This window comes from Macaca nemestrina, chromosome 9 (assembly GCF_043159975.1).
Source record: "Macaca nemestrina isolate mMacNem1 chromosome 9, mMacNem.hap1, whole genome shotgun sequence".
NCBI classification, from domain to species: Eukaryota; Metazoa; Chordata; class Mammalia; order Primates; family Cercopithecidae; genus Macaca; species Macaca nemestrina.
Genome location: NC_092133.1, coordinates 137,867,112 through 137,890,483, shown reverse-complemented (window position 1 = coordinate 137,890,483; position 23,372 = coordinate 137,867,112). Strand labels below are relative to the sequence as shown.

The following is a 23,372-nucleotide window of genomic DNA, read 5'->3' as shown; positions in this document are numbered from 1 at the left end:
TTCTCTAGCAGGAAAATTTATGAACAGAAGATTAAAATAATTTTTGCCCATATCAAATTACAGTTGGTTTTTTTTGTTACTTTGGAAGCTTGTCAGCCTGGAGCATGACTTGCTTTCTTCTCATTACTTGCGTTCTTCCTCCCTGCCTGCTTCCCTTCTTCCTCCTGTTCTCCCCTCCTCTCTCAGCTCTCCTCCCCTCCCTTCAGGTTTTCCTTTTAGTCTTGCAAACGCTTTCCCCTTTTCCTCCTTATCGTCACTTGCACATTCTCTTTTCTATTCTCCTAGCCTTAGCATTGCATGTGTCTTCTGTAAGGAGGAACAGTTTTTGGTTTTATTTTGTGTTGTTAACTTTTTTTCTTTTTCTTTTTTTTGCTTTTTAAATAGAGATGGGGTCTTGCTATGTTGACCAGGCTGGCCTCAAATTCTGGCCTCAAGTGATCCTCCCACTTCGGCCTCTCAAAGTGCTGGGATTACAGATGTGAGCCACCGTGCCTGGCCAAGAGGAGTGTTTTATACTGAAAATGTGGACAGCTTCTCTGTTAAGTGCACGGCAGGGGACCGGCAGCTTCTGGCAGAGATGCTGTAATGTCAGTGCTGGCATTGGCACCTGTGGCTTTGGATGCTCCGTGCGAGGGAGGTGGACCCTGCTGTGTAGAGCTGTGAAGAGCTGACCTTGAGCCCTTTTGTGGGGTGCCAACACTCTGGGTTCAACTCCAGTAGCCTGACCGCTAGAAGCTACCAATATTTAGAAAAACAGGCACCTCAAACAGAGAACTCCATAAAGCAGCTATTGTTTAACTTTCTATGTGATGGAGGCCTTCTAAGTGTGGAAGGGACTGCTGCCAGGATTGTGCTGGGCGGCAGGCCTGGGCCAGGACCACCCAGCACCTGGGACTGTGGTCACCCTGATCATAAACGTACTTCACAAAGGGACACACTTACCAGTGGTGTCGCTGTGGCCCTGTGGATACACACCTGCGGAAAAGAGAGGAGAGCATCACGGCTCGAGTCCTAGAGGTCCTAGATCCTCATGAAGCAGGAGAAACTCGGCACAGCTCGGCTGCCATCTTAGCACCCTCGGAGACTCGTGGCTGGCGTAACCAGACTCGTTTTAGCAAAGAACAAGCAGGGTAGCTCACTGAGGTGCTGGCCACACTTAAGAATCAGATAAGCTTTAGAGAAGGTCCACGTTACCCACAGCTCCTCCATTCCACGGATCCTGGCCCCGGACTGCAGGGAGCTTCCACCACCTCCTACTGCGAGAGGGCACAGATGCCACTCAGAGTCTCAGCACGGGCTCTGCTGTGCGGGTGATAAGGCTGGCCCTGTCACATCTTGGCGGGTGGGCTTGTTTTTCTAGTTGCCCCAGCCACAGAGAAAGCCACGGAGAAAGAGGACAGGCCAGGAGGCTGTGGCTGGTGGCTGGGGGCAGCAGGCTACCCAGTGAATCCCGACTTTGGGTTGACGGTCTAAAGCCGCCTTGTGCTAGATCTCAGCCCCGATCTCAGAAGCAATAGTGAGAAATGGACCTCTCCTGGGGCAAAGCAAGTGCTAACCTGGCGGCTGGTGGGAGGCGGATGCCGTGAGTTCCCAGGTCTTGGCTGTTGTCTGAGAGGGGCCGTGGGAGGACTCATGACTGCCTATCTCTGTGGTTCCTGTGGAAGGTGATGTGGAAGGCATCAGCCGGGAGCTCGGGACAATAGCTGCTGTTGTGGCCGCTGTGGTGTTTGAGCTGGGAGATGAAGCTGCAGGCTCTGTAGAGAGGCCAAGGCAGGGAGAGCATCAGTGTGCAGACTCCCCTCCTCTCAGCTGCAGCACGGGGTGATGTGGGTGCTGCCGTAGTGAGTCACCCGGGCCAGCCCTCCCTCTCCCACAGCAAACTGCTCCTTAAGAGGGTGACATAGCTGTTCCTCTGGAAGGGCCATAGGACCTGTGAAAACACTAAAGAACATGGCTACTATCACGGCACGTGTAAAGAAAAGATCAGCTAGACACAGTGGGTCATGCCTATAATCCCAACACTTTGGGATGCTGAGGTGCGAGGGTCGCTTGAGTCCAGGAGTTTAAGACCAGCCTGGGCAACATAGCAAGACCCTATTTCTTTTCTTTTTTTTTGAGATGGAATCTCACTCTGTCACCAAGGCTAGAGTGCAGTGGCATGATCTCAGCTCACTGCAACCACTGCCTTCCGGGTTCAAGCAATTCTCCCTGCCTCAGCCTCCCGAGTAGCTGGGATTACAGATGCACACCACCATGCCCAGCTAATTTTTGGATTTTTAGTAGAGATGAGGTTTCGCTATGTTGACCAGGCTGGTCTCAAACTCCTGACCTTAGGTGATCCACCCACCTTGGCCTCCCAATGTGCTGGGATTACAGGCGAGAGCCACTGTGCCCTGCTGCAAGACCCTGTTTCTACAAAAATAAGAATAAAAATAAATTATCCAGGTGTGGTGGGCATGTGCCTATAGTTCCAGCTATCTGAGAGGCTGAGGCAAGAGAATCACTTGAGCCTAGGAGTTTCAGACTGCAGTGACCACTGTACTCTAGCCTGGGGGACAGAGTGAGACCCCTGTCTCTTAAAAAAAAAGGCGGGGAGGGCAGGGGGTGGGTGGGAAGAAAAGAAAGGTGTTAAAGATCTGAGTCATTCAGCTTGTTTACTAGAGAAGGCAGGCCCAACATTGCAGGCTCAGCTGAAAGCAGGTGAAGCTGCGTTGGCCGAGGATGCTCGGAGCGGCTGAATGTGAAACACATGAAGCCTGGGCTCTGGCCTGAACTCTCTGGGCTGTTGGAGGAAAGCATCCGGATGAGCTCGCTGTCAGGAAAAGAGGCTGCCTTGGGTTCAGAGTCTTCCCTTCTTTGTCATTCCCCAGAAGGTGGCTGCCCCTGCACTGTAAAGGTACTGTTCCCTCTCCATGAAAAACGTGTCTTCCGTTGTGACAGCTACGGAATTTAGCAAATGTGGGGCCAAGCGCTGTGGCTCTCTGGATGCACTGTTGTTGCTGCGTTCCCGTGGTCTCCCAGCCACACAGGTCATGAGAAGTCCTCACATCCCCTTAATCCTTTGTCACCACCTCGCATACAACTTGCCCCGCCCTCACTGCCAACGCTCCAGGGCTCCCTGCAGACAGGGCACACCACAGCGTCCTCAGCCAAGTGCCCACGGTCGTGCCAGCTCAGGTCAAAGGCTGCTGTCACGTCGGAGCTTCTGACTGCACAGTTGTGTCTCGACAATGGCCATCGGACCAGGCATTTGGGATGCGAGAGTGGGGAGGATGGGAGAGGCTTACTGGATCATTCTCCTCCTTGGGTTAACGAGGTGTGACTCAGATCAAAGGGGTTGTAGAATTACCTCAAGTTTAAATGGAGCCAGCCCCTCAACCCCTTCCTCCCTGTGCAGGTGACTCACTAGGAGGGAACCTTGTTTAGCTGCTTCTTCCTCCCTTAAGCTGCAGGCCTCAGCCTTGGCCACTTAAAAACCACCTGGGGGCCAGGTGCAGTGGCTCATACCTGTAATCCCAGCACTTTGGGAGACTGAGGCTTGCGGATCACCTGAGGTCAGGAGTTTGAGACCAGACTGACCAACATGGTGAAACCCTGTCTCTACTAAAAATACAAAAATTAGCTGGGCGTGGTGGTGCACGCCTGTAATCCCAGCTACTCGGGAGGCTAAAGCAGGAAAATCGCTTGAACCTGGAAGGCAGAGGTTGCAGTGAGCCAAGATTTCGTCTCTGCCCTCCAGACTGGGCAATAGAGCAAGACTCCATCTCAAAAAAAAAGATCTACCTGGGGCTGGAGAGCAGTGATTTCCAGCTTGCACCCAGGCCAACGGGAGTGCTCAGATGTTAGTGCGTATCCACAGCTGACAACCGACACTCTGCAAAGGATGGCTGCGTTTTGTAGTATGAATGACAACAGACAGGCCCATCCCTGGGGGCAAAGGAGTAGGCAGGGGCCAGGGACAGCCACAGGCTGGACGATGCAACACTAAAGTCAAGAGTGAACTATAACATGAAGGTATCATAGCACGCAGGGCAGAGGATCCCAAGAAAGCATCCAAGATTTCAAATTTTCTGAACACTGAGAAAGTGCTGAGGAAATCGGTCCTGACAATCTCCAAAGACTCTGTTGAAGCCTGGGACACTGGCAGCTTCAGGCAATGCCTCTACAATAGAGCAGTCACCGTGATGTGCTGGTGTTTAGGTCTGGGTGGGGGGCAGCTCTCCACGGGTCTCTGACATTTCTGCACATCTTGTAGACAGGGGAGCTGACTGCCCTTTCTCTGGACCATCCTCTCAAGGGTGCTTCTATAGCAAGTGCCTTGGAAGATAGGGACATGGTCTCCCCTGGAGCAGAGAGCAGGCGTGATTACTGCCCATGACAAAACACTTGGGTCTCCAAAGCCGGGGCTTCCTCTCCCACAGTGCAGCCCGCTGAGCGGACAGGCATCTGTTGAGGCCCAGCTGTACTGTCCCTGCTGGCTAGGGGACGAGGGAATTGATGCAAACATGCTGAAGCTCCCGCTGCTTGCTGGCCTCCCATCCTGGAGTGCCCTCGTTTCTGCCAGCACCCATGAAAATGTTGAGGGCTGAGACACGTGCAACCTCAAACCTCAGTCTACTTTCAGTTCTTGAAGGTAAGTGTCTACAACTAAACATGATATGACATATTAGTGAGTTTTAAACCACTATTCATTCTGCACATATAACACCTGGATATCAAGCAACCTTGATTTGAAAAAGAAAATTAAGCTGGATGTTCTTATTCTTGATTGAATAAGACATTTGTGCTATTGCCTAAGTCTGCAGTGGCACACCACGGAGGTCCATGAGTCTGCAGGCTTGGTGATGGGGGCTTTGGGTGTTGGGAGGGAATAAATGTCCTCAAGAAGTTTCTGACCTTCCTACCTTTTCCAGAAGGGGAGAGGTTCTCTGGCTGTGGGGTCACCCCTGCCGTCGTTACTGTGAAGGGTGGCGCTGGCCTTTGGCGAGCCAGGAGAGGGTCTCCTAGAGAGAGGATAACCACATGGCACTTATGATCCTGAGCCTGGATCCTGGGCTAGCCTCAGAACTGGATACAAATAAAATATATTAACACATGCTTACAGTGGAGGCATGAGAAACAATGTTTCCTCACCCAAATGCAAAGACAGACTGCAAACTATTTTTCTTGCATTTCCGAAGACTGCACAAGTTAAATATCAAATTTATTTTGGCTGAGATGATATTAATGATATCAATTCAATTTTATAATAATGGCTATTCTTGGGAAAATAAATGATCACTCAATAGATTCTATTTTGTTTGTTTGAGACAGGGTCTTGCTCCGTTGCCCAGGTTGGAGTGCAGTGGTGTGATCACAACTCACTGCAGCCTCGACCTCCCGGGCTCAAGAGATCCTCTTGCCTCAGTCTCCTGAGTAGCTGGGACTACATGTACGTGCCTCAATGCCCAGGTAATTTTTATTTTTTTATTTTTAAAATTTTTTTGGTAGAGACAGGGTATTGCTATGTTGCTGAGGTTGATCTTCATCTCTTGGTCTCAAACAATCCCTCCCACCTCGGCCTCCCAAAGTGCTGGGATTACAGGTGTGAGCCACCATACCTGGCTTACATTTCGCTTGTTTAGCAGGAAAAAAAAATCATTCAAAGCACAAGAGGTTGGGAAGCGTCACAGAGGGAGTCGTGAGTGATCAGAACGCGGAAGGATCTTTGGACTAGGTGAAAGCTAAAAAGGCATCCAGTCTTTGGGCGCTAAAACCCTGATTCTGGGTTCTCTTCTTTCCTCTCCTATCCTGACCCTGTTTGGAGCCCACAGCTCTTCTCCATCCCACATTCATTTGCCCAAAGGACATGGAGCATTGAGGAGACCTGACTTTCCCTGCAGTGAGAAAGTCCTTATTTTACCTCGGGCTTACAGGTTCCAGGGAGTCCCAGGACTGGCAGGTTAAGACCCACCGTGGTTCCCACAGATCCTGCTCTCCCCGCCACGCTCAGCTTTCTCATTCACTCACTGATACCACGGGGTGCTGTGTCCCCAGGAGCGGTTTCTCCGAACAAGTCGGAGTCTTCCTCCCTGTCCTCCCTCTGCTGCCTGTGGGACTCGCTCTGTTCTGGGGGAGGAGGCTGAGCCCGCACTCCCAAACCAGTGGCAATGTTCAGCGCCTCACGGAGCTCCCCTCTGTCCCCGACTGCAGAGGGCGGGAGCGATGGGGTCGCTCCATGCAGGGGCGCGCTCATCCCTGCCCCAGAGACGAGCTGGGGAAGCAGAGAAACCTGCCCTCAACGTTTGTCAAATGGGAGTTCTCTTGAAAGCCCCCGGGTTAATTTTTTATTTTTTCCAGAAGGAGGAAGAGGGGGGCAGAAGCAGGCCTGAGTGTTCCAGAAACAGCCCCAAGTGGCTCCCACCCGAGGCGGTTTGGCCGCTTCTGGGATGTTTATCCAGGTGCAGGTAAAAAAAGTCGATTCTTGCCACCTTCCCTCCCTCCTGCTGGACACCATGCACAGCTGACTGAGCACAGGGCAGCCCTGCTGCAGGGCCTGCGCCCATCCTCGGGGCTGGGTAATGAGCGAGGAGCAGTGATGGCTTCCAACATCCACCTTCTCATGAGAAATCCCAAAATTTCGCACACTAGTGTGTTCGTGAGTGCCCACCCAGCTCTGCAGCCAAATTCTCTTGCCAGCATCATCTCAAATCAAAGCACTACATGCAATAAGAGTTAACAAGTACCAGGGTTCACGCCACCCTCCCACAGCCCGCAGTGTGGATATCAAGTCCGTTTTCCAGATGACCAGCCAGAGTGCCAGAACGTCACAAGAGCTGCCCAAGGCCTCCTGGGTGGTAGGCGGCAAAGCCAGGATTGAAACCCAGAATTCTGTGACCCCAGCACCTGTGTATTTCCAACGTCAGGAGCTGTTGCTGAGGATCCCACTGGTGTCTTTTTTTTTTTTTTGAGATGGAGTCTTGCTGTGTCACCCAGGCTGGAGTGCAGTGGTGTGATCTCGGCTCACTGCAACCTCTACCTCCCAGGTTCAAGCAATTCTCCTGTCTCAGCCTCCCGAGTAGCTGGGATTACAAGCACATGCCACCATGCCCGGCTAATTTTTGTATTTTTAATAGAGACAGGGTTTCACCATGTTGGCCAGGCTGATCTAGAACTCCTGACCTCAAGTGATCCTCCCACCTCAGCCTTCCAAAGTGCTGGGATTACAGGTGTGAGCTACCATGCCCGGCCCCCACTGGTGCCTTTAGCCTCAGACCTCAGCAAAGATCCCTTGACCCCTGAGATGGTATCTTCTCTCTGTGCTGCCTTGGCGGGGTGGGGGAGGGAGGAGGGTGGGGTGGTGTGGGCTACTCACTAATGCATTTGAGACTGGGGGTTGTCCAGTGGGCGATGTTCGTGGCCTTGTTCAGCACGCACTCAGTCAGGCTGGACGTGCCGGCTTTACGCTTGAAACCAGAGTTACAAATGTACCGCTCCCTGGAGTACAAGCTGTAGCTCTTGACCCGGATGTCTGCGTGTTCCACGGACACTGGGGGAGGGCACGTGATGCCTGCAAAAGTGCAGAGGACAGGGGAGGGTGAAGAGGTTTCCACTTGTAAGACGCGTTCTCCAGGCACACGCGGCGGTAGTCAGTAACTTTAGGGCTGAGTTCAGCTTATCCTAGGGGTGCCTTAGGAAAAGCCCCAGGTGCCAGGCACATGGAGGATGTGCAGGAAGGGCATCCATCACCCAGAAGCCTTCCCAGAGCCTCACCTGAAGTGCCAGTCAGTCAGCAAAACTAGAGATGGGGGCGTGGGGAGAGGGTCATCGATGAAACATCCTCTCCGTTCATTTCCCACTCCTCTCCAAGCCCTCAGTAGTCTTCATCCCTCTCCACTGTGGACAGAGCCTCCAATTCTCACTGAACGACAGCAACTGCCTCCAGATAGGCCCCCTGCAGGCTCTCCCACAGGCCTCTGCGGCCAGCATCACCTTTAGGAATGCATCTTTGAGCCTGGCCAACATAGTGAAACCCCATCTTTACTAAAAATACAAAAAATTAGCCGGGCATGGTAGCACGCACCTGTAATCCCAGCTACTGGGGAGGCTGAGGCAGGAGAATTGCTTGAACCTGGGAGACAGAGGTTGCAGTGAGCCCAGATCACACCATTGCACTCTAGCCTGGGCGACAGAGTGAGACCCTGTCTCAGGAAAAAAAAAAAGAAAAGAAAAGAAAAGAAAAGAAATGCACCTTTGACAACTTCACTCGTCCCTGACCACCCAGTACTCTTAGAATAAAAACAAATCTTTACGAAGTCTTCAGGGCTCGGCCAGCCCCTCTAGCTCTCTTCCCCCAGCCATAATGGTCTTGGGCTCCCCTCACACCACTCACCACGCTACCCACCTCTTCCCAAGCACAACCCACCGTGGCACTCTGTCTCCCACCACCCTTCCTAGCTCACTGAAACACCGCCTCCTAAGGAAGACCGTCCCTCTCCCTGAGTACGCAAGGGCCTGGGCTGAGTTCTTTCTCCCCTAGTCTCTTCCACAGTTTGTATTGGAGATGTTGAGATTATGTAATTCACGTGCATCCCACTGTGTGTGCTCTGAGCCAGATGAGGGTAGGGCCACATCTGTTTTTGCTAACACTGGGATCCTGAGCCCAGCACTATACCTGAAACTAGTAGGTACTCAAGAAATCCTTGTTGGAAGAACGAATGGATGAACTCTGTTACTCAACCACAGTCTTCAGCCTGACTTTCTCATAGAAGTGAGTTCAATTTATTTCATTTCTACCTTTGTAACCAGTTTATCTCATTATCCTCTCTTTTTCAGAAGAAACCAGAAGCAAGATGAATTGCTCCAGACAGCTTTACGTTTGTGACAGGTGGAATTGGACTCAGACTCCAAACTTCAGCTACACATCCGGCAATGGTGCAGGAGCTCAGTTCTGTGGAAATGAGGGGTTTTACGAGTCCACATCTAAGGGGATTGGCCTCAGAAGCAAAGAAAAGATGGAAATGGGTGTCACTTCCATTTCCATTCTGGGGACACTGTATTCACTAATGGCTTTTAGTTGTTGTTGATAATTATTTATTAACAACTATTGATATTTCTTTGTCCTTAAAAATTTCCTTTCCTATGTAAAAGCACATAACGTAAATGTTAAAGACAACCTGACTTGAGTGAGCTATAGGAGAACTTCAGGCTTTTTTCCTACGTTACGTAACAACAACAACAATGAAAACTGTAAAAAAGAAAGGTTGACTTGTTTTCCAGTAGGCAAAAATGAATGAGGTTGGTGTTATTGATCATGTACCTAATATAAAAATCTGTGGATCCCAGGAAAGAATCTATTCAAGGCCTTAATGACAGTTAACATACAATCCCCTTTGGCACCAATTTTGTAGACTGTGGTTCTATAAAGAAACTCCTAAAAGATCACCCTTAGTTCTTAAAAGGCAAGGAGGCAGCTAATGTATGCCAATATGGTTGGCTTTTCCTTGTTTAAGATGAGGTCTTGTCCAATGCCAGAAAGATTTTTTTTATATAAGATAAAGTCTCACTCTGTCCCTGGACGTGCAGTGGTGTGATTGTAGCTCACCACAGCCTCAACCTCCCAGGCTCAAGCAATCCTCCCACCTCAGACTCCTGAGTAGCTGGGACCACAGGCATGTACCACCATGCTCGGTTAATTTGTTTTTTGTTTGTTTGGTTTGTTTGTTTGTTTGTTTTGTAGAAATGGGGGTCTCTCTATATTGCCCAGGCTGGTCTTGAACTCCTGGGGTCAAGCGATCCTCCTGCCTGGCCTCGAAAACTGCTAGGATTACAGGCGTGAGCCATCATGCCTGGTCTGCACGATTCAATTGTGGCTAAATTTAAAAAGCAAGGTTTTTCTTTAGGCACTTTAAATAACTGTAAGATTTTCTTTTTACTATTTTTCTTATGAACGAATCACATTATTAGGTTTTCTTGTGCATTGAAAAGATGAGTAAGAAATGGTTTGGGTGTGGAGGGGCTGAGGGTGGGCAGTGCTGGAGGGCACTCTGGGTCCTGGTGCCCATGGGGACGTGGCCAGAAACATCTCCCCCAGACTCCCCACTATTTGAGTGTGTCTAGGCCCTGAGTGTCACTGGCTAAGACACTGGTACAGGGCAGCGATGGGGGTTACCAAGGCAGCTGTAAAACACGGAAACCAATGGGCTGCCTCCAGCTGCTGGGGCTTGTCTCTTTGGTTCCAGGTCAGGAAGCTCTCGGTAAGTCCCTGCTGAGCAGTTGGTGCAAAGGCTGGGTCCCAGACAAGAGAACTGAGTGAGGTCATCTTCCTGCTGCCTTGGGGTGGATTGACGGGGAGACCAAATGCAGTGGCAGGAAGATTTGCAGCCTGGGATAGGGAGGCCCCTGGCGGCCTCTGTGCGGAGGTCAGTAGGCTGTGGCCCACAGGCCCCATCCAGCCTCCACCTGTTATTGAGAGTAACGTTTTATGCCTCTCTCATTCATTAATGTCTTGTCAATGGCAGCTTTCACGCGCAATGGCAGAGCTGCATAGTTGGAACAGAGACCTGCCTGCCCGCAGAGTGTAAAATAGTTACTATCTGTCCCTTTACAGGAAAAGTTTGCCAACCCCTGCTCTATGTAGCCTTTACGCAAAGTACTGCATTTGTTTTGTTAGTAAGACCAATTGCCCCGTGCATCAGCGCAGACCTGGTAACTGAGGTTGACTAAGGTGATCTAGCCCATTTCAAAATAAAATAGTTTCCGTGTGGCAAAACCCAGCATCAACCGGAGGCAAATGGTGAAATGAAAAAGAAATTGCATCCCATGTTATATAGGGCCATTCCTCTCATATGTTTTTGTTTTTGTTTTTGGAGACAGGGTCTTGCTGGAGTACAGTGGTACAATCATGGCTTGTTGCAACCTCAACCTCCTGGGCTCAAGTGATCCTCCCACCTCAGCCTCTCCAGTAGCTGGGACCACAAGCACATGCCACCATGCCTGGATAAGTTTATATATATGTATATATTTTTATATATGTGTATATTTATGTTTATACGTATGTTTACATATGTTTATATATATATATTTAAGTTTATGTGTGTGTGTGTATATATATATATATTTTTTTTTTAGAGACTGGGTTTCACCATGTTACCCAGGTTGGTCTCAAACTCCTGAGCTCAAGTTATCTGCCCGCCTCCACCTCCCAAAGTGCTAGGATTACAGGTGTGAACCACCATACCTGACCTCCTCATATATGTTAAAAGCCCTTGAAAATCAGCAAAAAGTGTGCCAAATCCCATGGGAAAACAAGAAAAAGATAAAATAGGAAGCTTACAGAAAAGGAAATACAAATGGCTCTTAAATATATTTTAAAATGCTCAATCTTATTCACAATGAAAGAAGTGTTAAAAAGAAAGCTACAGGAGACGGCACTTCTAGCTGCCAAATCAGAAAAGAGCTGAAAGTTGAATAATAAACCTTTTAGGTCAACCAGAACTTTCAGATTGCTTGTAACACCCTAGTGAGGGCATATTTACAATCTCGAAGATTATAGAGGTACATGCTTTCTGACCCCACAATTCTGCTCCTAGCAATTTATCTTACAGATATGTCTGCATACCTGCGAGACATTGTTACAACATATTCCTTAACCTAGCAATTCCACCCCTAAGAATTTATTTTACAGATATGCTGGTATATTTGCAAACTGAGTATATACAAAGTTATGGATTATAACAGCCAGTATCTGTAACTAATCTTGTATGTTGTCAGTAGGAGACTAATTAAGTAAATTTGTCTTTTTTTTTTTTTTTGAGACAGTCTCACTCTTGTCACCCAGGCTGGGAGTGCAATGGCACAGTCTTGGCTCACTGCCTGCAATCTCTGTCTCCCAGGTTCAAGCGATTCTCCTGCCTCAGCCTCTGAAGTAGTTGGGATTATAGGCGTGTGCCACCAAGCCCAGCAAATTTTTGTATTTTCAATAGAGATGGGGTTTCACCATATTGGCTAGACTGGTCTCGAACTCCTGACCTCAAGTGATCTGCCCTCCGGGGCCTTCCAAAGTCCTGGAATTACAGGCATGAATCACTCTGCCTGGCCCGACAAGGGAGTTTTTGGCACTCATTTAAAATTTCTCTTAAAGTCATGAGTAATACCTTGTTCATACCCTTTCAGGTCATGGAATTGACTCTATCAATGAATCAATTTATAGGTTCCTCTTACTATGCTCTTCTGAATTTCTTTTCTTTTCTTTTCTTTTTTTGTTTTTTTTTGAGACAGTCTCACTCTCTCACCCAGGCTGGAGTGCACGGGTGTGATCTCAGCTCACTGCAGGTGCAGCTTCTGCCTCCCAGGCTCAAGTGATTCTCCTGCCTCAGCTTCCTGAGTAGCTCAGACTACAGGTACCCGCCACCACGCCCGGCTAATTTTTGTGTTTTTAGTAGAGACAGGGTTTCACTATGTTGGCCAGGCTGGTCTTGAACTCCTGACCTCAAATGATCTGCCCGCCTCGGCCTCCCAAAGTGCTGGGATTACAGGCATGAACCACCGTGTTAGGCCCTGAATTTCTATTCTAATAGCTTTTAACTGGATCAAATTCTCCCACCTCCATCTCAAAAATCCACCCCCTCATGTGTGCACATGTGCGCGTTTAGCTTGGTAGAACCGTAGGTTTCACTCCCTGCTACCAAAATCTTATACCTGCACCTGTGCTGCTTTGTTTTATGTTAAAATATCTGGGAAAATACTTAGGTAGGCAGTGGGGGTAGGGCAGGGCAGAGAGGAATAACCATAAAAATCAGCTCAAATCAACTCCAGAAACATCTGATAGCAGGTCAGAATGGATAGTCCCATGAAAACACAAGACTCTGCTCTGTGATAAAATATTCCTTCCTTCTGTGAAAGCCTGAATCGACCTGGACATGTGTTCCTCTCTGGGTGCTATTATATCATTGGTGGCTGAACAGTCAGTCTCCCACCAGCCACAGGGCAGTGACTCCAGAAAACAAGGGAGACACGAGGTCCCCAGGCGAAAAGTCAAGAGAAAGACTGGATTTTAGTTGGGAGAGTGACTAACTGGTCTTTCCTCACCCCCAGCCTTCTCTTTAGCATGGCTGTCTTGGCCCTGGAGAGACCTTGCCAGCTCATAGAGTCAGCTCCTGGTCTCCCCAGGACTGAAAACCTTGCCATGAGTTATTCTGAAACCTCGGAAGGCGGGGGGAGTCTAAGAACCCCTCCCTTATCCCAAATGCCACACAGTTACTTGCAAGATCGGGCCATTTCTTTTACTTTTCTTTTTCTTTCTTTCTTTCTTTCTTTCTTTTTTTTTTTTGAGACGGAGTTTCACTCTGTCGCCAGGTTGGAGTGCAGTGGCATGATTTTGGCTCATTGCAACCTCCGCCTCCTGGGTTCAAGCAATTCTCCTGCCTCAGCCTCCTGAGTAGCTGGGACTACAGGCGTGCACTACCACATCCAGCTACTTTTTGTATTTTTAGTAGAGACGGGGTTTCACCATGTTGGCCAGGATGGCCTCGATCTCTTGACCTTGTGATCCACCTGCTTTGGACTCCCAAAGTGTTGGGATTACAGGCGTAAGCCACCGCGCCCGGCCAAGATCAGACCATTTCTTTGCAACTGCAAAGACACCTTGTTCCCCATGAAGCATCCTTTTCCCAAAGGCTGCTGTTGCTTTCAGTTCTGGTTGGTCATTCATACATTTTAGAATGCTTTCTATTCCTGGGATATAGTGCGTTGGAGAGAGAGTGGATGAACCGACGGACACAGCTCCACTCTGCAGGAAGTGACTGGTGTTGTTTAGTTACAGTTGTTGGTACATGCCCCTGGAAAAGTGCAAGGGTAGCTGGGAGTAAATTTGATAAAGAATAGGCTCGGTGCAGTAGCTTTGTAGATTCTATTCTAGTCTAATAGCAGCTTTGTAGATTCCATATGATTTTCTATAGAGATGATCACATCATGGATTCTCCGAGTATGTTTTATGATTCCATTTTATCACCTTTGTTGGTTATTAACTATAACTCATTGTACTATTTTAGTGGTTGTTTTAGGGCATCCACTATATATCTTTACCTTATCCCAGTTTTCCTTCCGGTGATGTTATACCACCGCATACATATCCTGTAAGGATCTGAAACAGCAGACTTCCAGTCTCTCCCCCAAGCCCTTGTGCTATTGTTGTTATACGTTTTGCTTTGACATACATTATACCCTATGACACATTGTTATTATTTTGCTTTAGACAGTTGATTGTTATTGATTAGCTAAGGATTTTAAAAGGCATTTGCACTACACTATTTATCATTTCTGGGGTTTTTCGGTATCTACTCTGTCATTTTGCTGAGAAAGGAAGTCTTATCAGTGGTTCTTCCATTATGAACGGTCCTCAAACCAAGATAAATCCGTGAATAGATGATGTTTGAATGTACAAGGATATCAATTGTACTGCAGCCAATCCAACCAGGCAAATGATGGCCAGTTACTTACTTTGTAAAGTTGGACTGTCTCATCACTATATTGGAGATATTACTAACACTGTTTCATTTTATTATTTTATTTTTAAAATGATTTTATTTTATTTCATTATTATTTTATTATTTTATTTTATTTTGAGACAGGGTCTAGCTCTGTCACCCAGGCTAGCGTGTAATGGTACGATTATGCCCCACTGCAGCCTCAAACTCCTGGCCTCAAGCAATCCTCCTGCCTCAGCCTCCTGAGTAGCTGGGACTAGAGGCGCATGCCACCGTGCCTGGCTAATTTTTTTTTTTTTTAACCTAGAGATGGGGTCTCACCATGTTGCCTAGCCTGTTCAAACTCCTGAACTCAAGCCATCCTCCAGAGATAATACATTTAATTGAAGCAATAACTTCATTTCCACATGCCTGAATCATATCTTTAGATACTTCAATTATACTTTCTATATATTTTCTCATAACATTGTTCCCTAGTTATTCAATGTAAACAAGTCTCACCTTGTTTACAATATTATAAGCTCCTTGCAGATGGTATGTATAGTTTACAGTCTCTGGTACTCTCACATTCCTAAGCCTGGTATACAATAGATATTTTCTGAATACATATACCGGAATTATGAAGTAATGGAAATTGGAGTAAACTTATGGCTCTGGGACTTTCAAAACTCTGAAGTAGCCAAAAACATATACAACAAGTCCTAACGATCATTTAAATGAAGTTACCAAAATAGTGTATGGGCCACACCTCTTTCTGCTTCCCAGAACCTGTGAATCAGAGCTCCTTATCTATCAGGTTGGTGTACAGAGTCTAATAAGAGCTGGCAGCCTCGGCCCTGGTTTCATATCCAGAGTTCAGAGGTTGTCGGGTTAGCGTGGTCCCCCTGCCCTGTAAGCAGAGTCAGAATCGACTCCAACATTCTCCTCGCTTACAGCACCTTTCAAATGCCTGCACGAGCTAAGGGCAGTAGGATTCAGAGAAGTGTCAGATGTGGTTCCTGCCCTCAGGAAGCTCACTGTGGAGCTGGTGTACGGAAAAGGCAGAGGCCTCTGGCCTCACAGTCACCCACCACCTTCCTTCCTTATTTGCCCCGCTGAAATGTCAGCCAAGTCAACACACTTCCTTTTGGAGCTGGCTACAAGTACAGACTGTCTCCAGCTCACTGCCTGAAACTTGGCAATTCTTTTCTTTCTCTCTCAGACTCATTAACTGAGCTTCCCGACCCACCTCTTGTGTGCCAGGTGAATTTCTCCATAGCTCAAATCCTTAAATAATGATTTTTGGAGGCTTGCGAGAGTTGAGGGCTACAGGTTAAAGAGCAAATGAAAGGAAAATAATGAAATGCATTCTATAATTTTAGGACTCGAGAAGACATCCGGCCTCTTCTGCCTCCTGCATTGACACCGCCTGCATTCAGGATTTCATCACCACCCACCAGAACGATTGCAAAAGCCTCAACATAGCTCCTATTCTCTGGACTCTCCTGACTACAGTTCATTTTTCACACTCTACACAAGAGCAACCTTTTCACCATGCAGTTCCAGTAATGTTCCCCTGCACAGAAACCCTCAGGGGCTCCCCACTGCACAGAAGGGAATCAAGCCTTTCCAAGAAGAAGCATTCAAATCACATCAACTATGTCCGATGAGCAACACTGATATGACTCCCAGGATATATACTGAGGAGTTTTATATATATTTATTCATTTAGATACATATTGTTATTACTATTATTATGTTTATTGTTATTTTTGAGACAGACTCTCGCTTTGTCGCCCAGGCTGGAGTGCAGTGGACAAGCTTTTGTGAATTGGACAAGCTTTTGTAAAGTCATGAAAACATTGCCAGACAAGATCAGCTATAATTAAAGGTGAATTAGAAAAAACTCCAAAATTCTAGATCTTAATCGTGCTATTTCTTTTGTAATTTTATTTATTTACTTTTCTTATTACAGAACAATTCAAATTATGGCAGAAAAAATAAGAAAAGGCAGACAACTGCATACACGGCCACATATGACCAACATGACATATTCCCTATTCAATGACAACTACTTCTTGATCTTCTAGTAAAACATGAATCATATGATGTCTACTACTTGAAAACAACTCCATTTTATTCACGCAGTCCTCTGCTGTTTAACATTTAGGTTGATTTCGACAAATCTCATGTTTTGTGTGCTTATGTTTTCACCACTTTTTTGCTATCAGTAGGGGCACAGAAGCAGTAACAACTAGATAAAATGGATAGGAAATAAAAAATAAAAGGTTTGGGAAAAGACCCCTAGAGTTCTCAAAAATGGCTTAAAAATACTTAAAGACACATAAAAAGGTGTGAAAACACCCCCAAGTGAGCTTATACCTTATATAAAAAAGCAAACTGAAATAGGTGGCTAGGGATATTTGTCTTCAAAGAAAGCATTGTCTTCTCAGCTGCTTTTGGCCATCGCCCGCAATCTTTCAGACTGAAATGCCTAGTAGCACAAGAAGGAGACTCCACCCCTTAGTGATATTGATTTATCCAACCCATGAACATGGTATATCTCTCCATTGATTTAGTTCTTTAATTTCTCTAAGCAATGGTTTCTGGTTTTCCATATACAAGCTGGAGACAATGTTATTTACTCTCTCAGTGATGAGAAATGTGCTGTTCTCTACAATTTCATACCAGAATCATACTACCATGTAGCAAATTTAACAGTTTGGGTCCACTTCTCTTCCAAACTCATTGAAAAACATCAGGTATCTTCTGCTCTGTCATCCCTCTGTCCATCTTTAATGCCAACATCACACTGTCTTGATTACTGTTACTTCATATTAAGTCTCACAATCAGGAAGTCGTGTGCTTCCAACTCAGTTCTGTTTTGACCATACTAGGTCTTTTGCATTTACATGTGAATTTTGGAATAGTTTTGTCAATTTCTGCAAGCAAACCTCCTGGAATTTTTATCTGGAGAGACTTCACACCTTAGTGATATTGATTTCTCCAACCCATGAACATGGTATGTCTCTCCATTGGTTTAGTTCTTTCATTTCTCTAAGCAATGGTTTGTGGTTTTCCATATTCAAGTCTTTTACACCTTTTGTTAGATTTATCCATAAGTAATGCTTTTTAATGTTATTTCAAATGACTTTTTAAAAAATTTTAATTTCTAATTGTTCATTGTGAATGTATAGAAATAGAACTAACTTTTGTGTAGTGGTGTTTCGTGTACTGCAACCAACCTACCCACATATGGCTGACTGATGTTCAAAAGGCATAAGAGCAAGTCAGTGAAGATAATCTTTTCAATAAAGGATGCTGGAATAATTGGATATGCATAAATAGAAATGAATAAAACCCCAAAACAACCTTCAATTCGTGCCTCACATTATAAGCAAAATTAATTCAAAATGGATCACAGCCATAAATGTAAACCCTAAAGCTATAAAACTTCTACAGGAATGCATAGAAGTAAACCTTTGTAACCTTAGGCTAGGCAAATATTTCTTAGATATGACACCAAAAGCCCAAAACACAACATAACAAATTAATAAATTAGACTTCATAAAAATTAAAAACTTCTGCTTTTCAAAAGACACTGCTAAGAGAAAGGGTAAGCCACAGAATCTGAGAAAATATTTGCAAATCATATACCAGATTAGGGCCTTGTATCCAGAGTATATAAAGAACTCCCAAAATTCAATAATGATACAACTCAATTTTTTATTCTTAAGACAGACTCAAAAAAAGAGTCTCGTTCTGTCGCCCAGGCCGGAGTGCAGTGGCGCAATCTCAGCTCACTGCAACCTCTGCCTCCAGGGTTCAAGTGATTCTCCTGCCTCACCCTCCTGAGTAGCTGACATTACAGGCATGGGCTACCACAGCTGGCTAATTTTTGTATTTTTAGTAGAGAAGGGATTTTACCATGTTGACCTGGCTGGTCTCCAACTCCTGGCCTCAGGTGATCTGCCCGCGGTGGCCTCCCAGAGTGCTGTGATTACAGGTGTGAGCCACCACACCCAGCTGATACAACTCAAGTTTTAAAAGAGCAAAAAAGATATAAACAGACACTACCAGAGAAGATATATACATGGCAAATAAGCACATGACAAGATGCTCAACATCACTAGCTGTCAGAAAAATGCAAATTAAAACTACAAGGAGAAACCCCCTACATACCTATTAGAATGGGTGAAATTAAAAAGACTCATCATATCAAGGGCTGACAAAGGTGTGAAGGAACTAGAACTTCCCTACACTGCTGTGGGAATGTAAAATAGTACAACTTTGGGAAATGGTTTAGCAGTTTCTTTAAAAATTAAACTTCTGAGGCCAGGTGTGGTGGCTCACACCTGTAATCCCAGCACATTGGAAGGCCAAGGCAGGCAGATCACCTGAGGTCAGGAGTTCAAGACTAGCCTGGCCAACATGGTGAAACCCCATCTCCACTAAAAATACAAAAATTAGCCAGGTGTGGTGGTGCATGCCTGTAGTCCCAGCTACTCAGGAGACTGAGGCAGGAGAATCTCTTGAACCCGAGAGGCAGAGGTTGCAATGAGCAGAGATGGAGCCACTGCACTCCAGTCTGGGTGACGGAGTGAGACTCTGTCTCAAAATAAATAAATTAAAAAATAAATAAAAATTAAACACCTGAGCGGTCAAGGCTCCAGTGAGCTATAATCATGCTACTGCACTCCAGCTTGGGCAACAATGGTGTAGGGCTGTTTCAAAAAAAAAAAAAAAAAATTAAACATACACCTGCCATATAGCACAGCCGCTCTACTCCCAACCATTCTCTACCCATGAGAAATGAAAGCATGTGTCCATCAGAAACCTGTATGTCAGTGTTCAGAGCAGCTTTCTATGTAATAGTCGCAAACTGGAAACAAACCAAATGTCCCTTAACAAGTGAATGGTAAACAAATGGTGGGCTAGCTGTGGGTAGAATACTACTCAGTGGTAGAAACCAGTGAACTTTTTTTTTTTTTTTAGAAACGGAGTCTCCCTCTGTCACCCAGGCTGGAGTGCAGTGGTGCGATCTTGGCTCACGGGTTCACGCCATTCTCCTGCCTCAGGCTCCCCAGCAGCTGGGACTACAGGAGCCCGCCAACACGCCTGGCTAATTTTTTTGTACTTTTAGTAGAGACAGGGTTTCACCATGTTAGCCAGGATGGTCTCGATCTCCTGACCTCGTGATCTATCCGCCTCGGCCTCCCAAAGTGCTGGGATTACAGGGGCGAGCCACCGCGCCCGGCCCCAATGAACTATTTATACAAATTACAACATGGATAATTCTCAGAATAATTACTGTCTGTGAACGAAGCCAAACAAGAAAGAGTTCCTACTGTATAATTCTGTTCATAAAAAATTCCAGAAAGTGCATCAAACTGATAGTGACCAAAAAAACAGATAAGTGGTTGCCTGGGAGATGGGCGAGGTGGGAGGTGAGGATTGTGCAGGGCATGAGGAAGTCTTTGGGAGTGATAGTTGTATTCACTCTGGGTGGTGGCAATGGTTTCATGAGTATGTATGCATTTACCTCCAAACTTATCAGAGTGTGCAACTTCAACATATGCAGTTTATTGTCTGTCAATTATACCTCAATAAGGCTGTTAAAGGAAGAAAAAAAAAAACCCATCGACTGGGCGCGGTGTCTCACGCCTGTAATCCCAGCACTTTGGAAGGCCGAGGCGGGCGGATCACAAGGGCAGGAGTTTAAGATCAGCCTGACCAACATGGTGAAACCCCGTCTCTATTAAAAATACAAAAGTTACCGGGTGTTGTGGCGGGCGCCTGTAATCCCAGCTACTCAGGAGGCTGAGGCAGGAGAATCGCTTGGACCCGGGAGGCGGAGGTTGTAGTGAGCCGAGATCGCGCTACTGCACACCAGCCGGGGCCACAGAGTGAGACTCCATCTCAAAAAAGAAAACAAGAAAGAAAGAAAAAGAAAAAAAAAAAAAACATCGAGAGCTTTGGGAAGGGAAGGCAGCAACACCTTTCTAAGGTCAAAAAGCAAGGCCGTGCAGCTGATGAGGTTAGAGATCTCACAGTGGTGCTCCCTATCCACTCAGTCTTTAAGGAAGACACCTCCTCTCTCCTGGGCTCACTGAGGCTGCATTTCACTTTCACATTGTGCAATCCAGCTGCCCCAGCTGCCAGCTATCGGGGGCCTGTGACACTGCTAGCCAGCTGGGAGGAAGCAACCAGGTCACCAACATAACTCTGCTTCTCAGATGTGAGGGAAAATCCAAGCATCAGAGTCTCACGAAAACGAAACTTCACGAAAATTCGCAGAGCTGGGGTGGGGGTGGGGTGGGGAGTGGGGGCGTTCAGGCCACACCAGCCAGCAGCAACTGTGCGTGGAATGGCTTAGGCCAGGGCCTGGGCAGACTGGCCCGACTGGATGTAAATTATTGGGGTCTCGCTGAAAAACACACACAGATCATGGAATTACTAACTCCGATAGAGAGTCCATGGATGGCCTTCAGTGGGTCTTTGATCCCGAAATCATATCCACATTTTGTAAGTATGTGCATTCACGCATTTTTCCGGCGAGGGAGTTCGTAGCTTTCATCAGACCCTCCAAGAGCTCCCTGGCTATAAAAAGATAAAGAAGCGCTGGCAAGGATAGAGCTAGACCCAGCTACTGTTTCTCCTCCTTCCTCTGGCTCCCGGGACAAAACCCCTAGGAATCGCTCATTCCATCCTCCCTGCCGAGATCAGAGCTCCGCGACCCGCTTTCTTCTCGAATACAAGCGATCACCAGATTTCTTCCCCCTTTTCATGCGAGTGTAGACTCCAGGCTGGCCCCCACCCCCACCCTCACCCGATCCCGACGGCCTCTGCTGGTTTCCTGAGCGCTTAAGAATTGGAAGTTGTTTCCAGGTCCCCAAGTGTGCAACTTGCCCGACGCTTTTCCCCCCGGGACACGGCACCTCCCCACCCTCCCAGCTCCCACTGACAAAATTTACTTTTGCCTGGGAGTCGGGAGGGTAGTTTCTCCCGGACCCCTCCGAGGACCGCGTGCCGTGCAATAGCCGCACTGCTGTCCCAGCGCCTGGGAGAAGCGCACTAGCCCGTGTCTCCCAACTGCTGGACGCCGCCGGCTCCGCGCTCCGGTGGCCAAAACCGGCTTCGCAGAACTGCTCCTGACCTCGGCCTCGGAGACCCCAGCCTGACCGCCCGCTCCCTTACGTGGGTGACCCGGGCGTGGCGGCGGCGCTCTCCTTGCGACCCCGGCTCCCGGCACGTGTCGCTCCTGCCGGGCGCCGCGCCCCCTCCCCGGCCCGGGCCTGCGCGCACCGCGCTCCCGAGGGCACCGACGCCCCGCACGGCCGGGGCAGATGGGGAGCCCGGTTCCCTACAGCTCCACGTCCCGGCCCCCTCCCGGGTCCCGCCCGGGCGCCCCTGCTCCCAGCTCCCTACCCCGCGTCGCTGGCGGTCGGAGCAGCAGCAGCAGCAGCAGCGCCGGGAGGCCGAGGGTCCGGGAGCCGCGCGCCCGCCGCGGGGCCATGGCCGCAACTCTACAGGGTCCTGCTGGACTCCCCGGGCGAACGCTGCCCAGGCCCGGGGGAGGTGGCGAGCGCGGCTCTGGGACCTGCGGCCCCGCCAGGCGCAGTCGCTTTCGCTTTTGCTTTGGCCCCCGAGGGTTCGGAGAGGTGCAGAGCGGTGACAGATCCGTGACTCAGCGTCCCCACCCCTGCTGGCGAAGGAGCCCTGCGGACCGCCGCGGCCCCGCATAGCCACCCCTGTCCCGGGGACGCACGGGCCGTGCTCGGTGGGGACCAAGGACTTTACCCACGCAAGCCCGGGAACCTCCCGGTCCTCCGCGCTCCTCGTGCTCCGGGACCTCCAGCGTGCACTCGGTCTGGTGTCCCCACTGCGGAGAGAGTGGGCAAAGCCATCAGACAGCAGACTCTCTCCAGACCCCTCTGCGGCTGGGATCCACTCGACCTTGCCCCGCGCGGGTCGCCTCCAGCTGCTCCGCCTTCGACTTTCCTGGTCTCCCTCCGGGGCTCTGCAATCGCTTCTGAGCTGCCGGCCTGGGTGAGTGCCGGCGGTGGTGTCGCCGCGGTGCGGAGGCGCTGGCACCTGCCTGGTGCACTCAGGCCCGGGCGGAGCGCAGGCCCCGCCACCTGCTGGCTCCCGCGGCGCCCGGCGCCCGCTGGGGTCCCAGCTCTGCCACTTCGCCGAATTACTGCTGCAGCTTTGCTCCCCCAGAAAATGCCTCATATTAGGAGAGGGGGCCGAGTGGGGTGACGGGGGAGAGGAGCCACAGTGCTTCAGCTCTGCGCCTCGCTTCCTTAGGTTCTTCCAGGCTACCTTCCCCCTCTTTGGCAGGTGGGGTTTTTCTTTCTTGGGGTCTCAAGTGAAGCCTGAGAACCGAGTCTGTAAGCTCCGAAGTGCAGATTCTCAGGTCTAGGGGTCACATTGGACAGGATGAGACATATCCGAGCCTCGGTCATTGTCTCTTAAAATCTCACGACGTGTTTATGAGGCTTTTGTGACATACTTGCAAATTCTCTTTGAAAACGAAATAATCTGTACAACAATCCCCCAAGACACAGGTTTACCTATATAACAAACCTGCACATATAACCCTAAACTTAAAATAAATAAAAGTTAAATAAAAGAATTTAGGACCAGGCGCAGTGACCACTCCTGTAATACAATCACTTTCGGAGGTCAAGGCAGGTGGATCGCCTGAGGTCAGGAGTTCGAGACTAGCCTGGCCAACATGGTGAAACCCTATCTCTACTAAAATTACAAAAATCAGTTGGGCGTGGTGGCAGGTGCCTGTAATCCCAGCTACTCCAGAGGCTGAGGCAGGAGAATTTCTTGAACCCGGGAGGCTGAGATTGTAGTGAGCTGAGATCGCCCCACTGCATTCCAGCCTGGGCAACAGAATGAGACTCCGTCTCAAAC

General features: G+C 48.3%; 1 protein-coding gene across 7 annotated transcripts in view; it reads right to left on the bottom strand.

Moving 5' to 3' along the window:
- Positions 1-22,517, bottom strand: part of LOC105494369 (interleukin 15 receptor subunit alpha) — a 34,212-nt gene extending 11,695 nt beyond the window's left edge. For 2 of the 7 annotated variants that reach the window (XM_071070515.1, XM_011762731.3), the window contains exons 1-4: positions 21,873-22,062; positions 7,355-7,549; positions 1,557-1,754; positions 943-975 (exon numbers count right to left, since the gene is read on the bottom strand). In XM_071070515.1, the coding sequence (XP_070926616.1) occupies positions 943-975; positions 1,557-1,754; positions 7,355-7,549; positions 21,873-21,960 (514 nt within the window). In that variant the 5' untranslated portion in view covers positions 21,961-22,062. The other 5 variants (XM_011762726.3, XM_071070514.1, XM_011762729.3 and 2 more) reach the window with 5 other exon arrangements.
- Between the last annotated feature and the right edge of the window lie 855 nt (positions 22,518-23,372).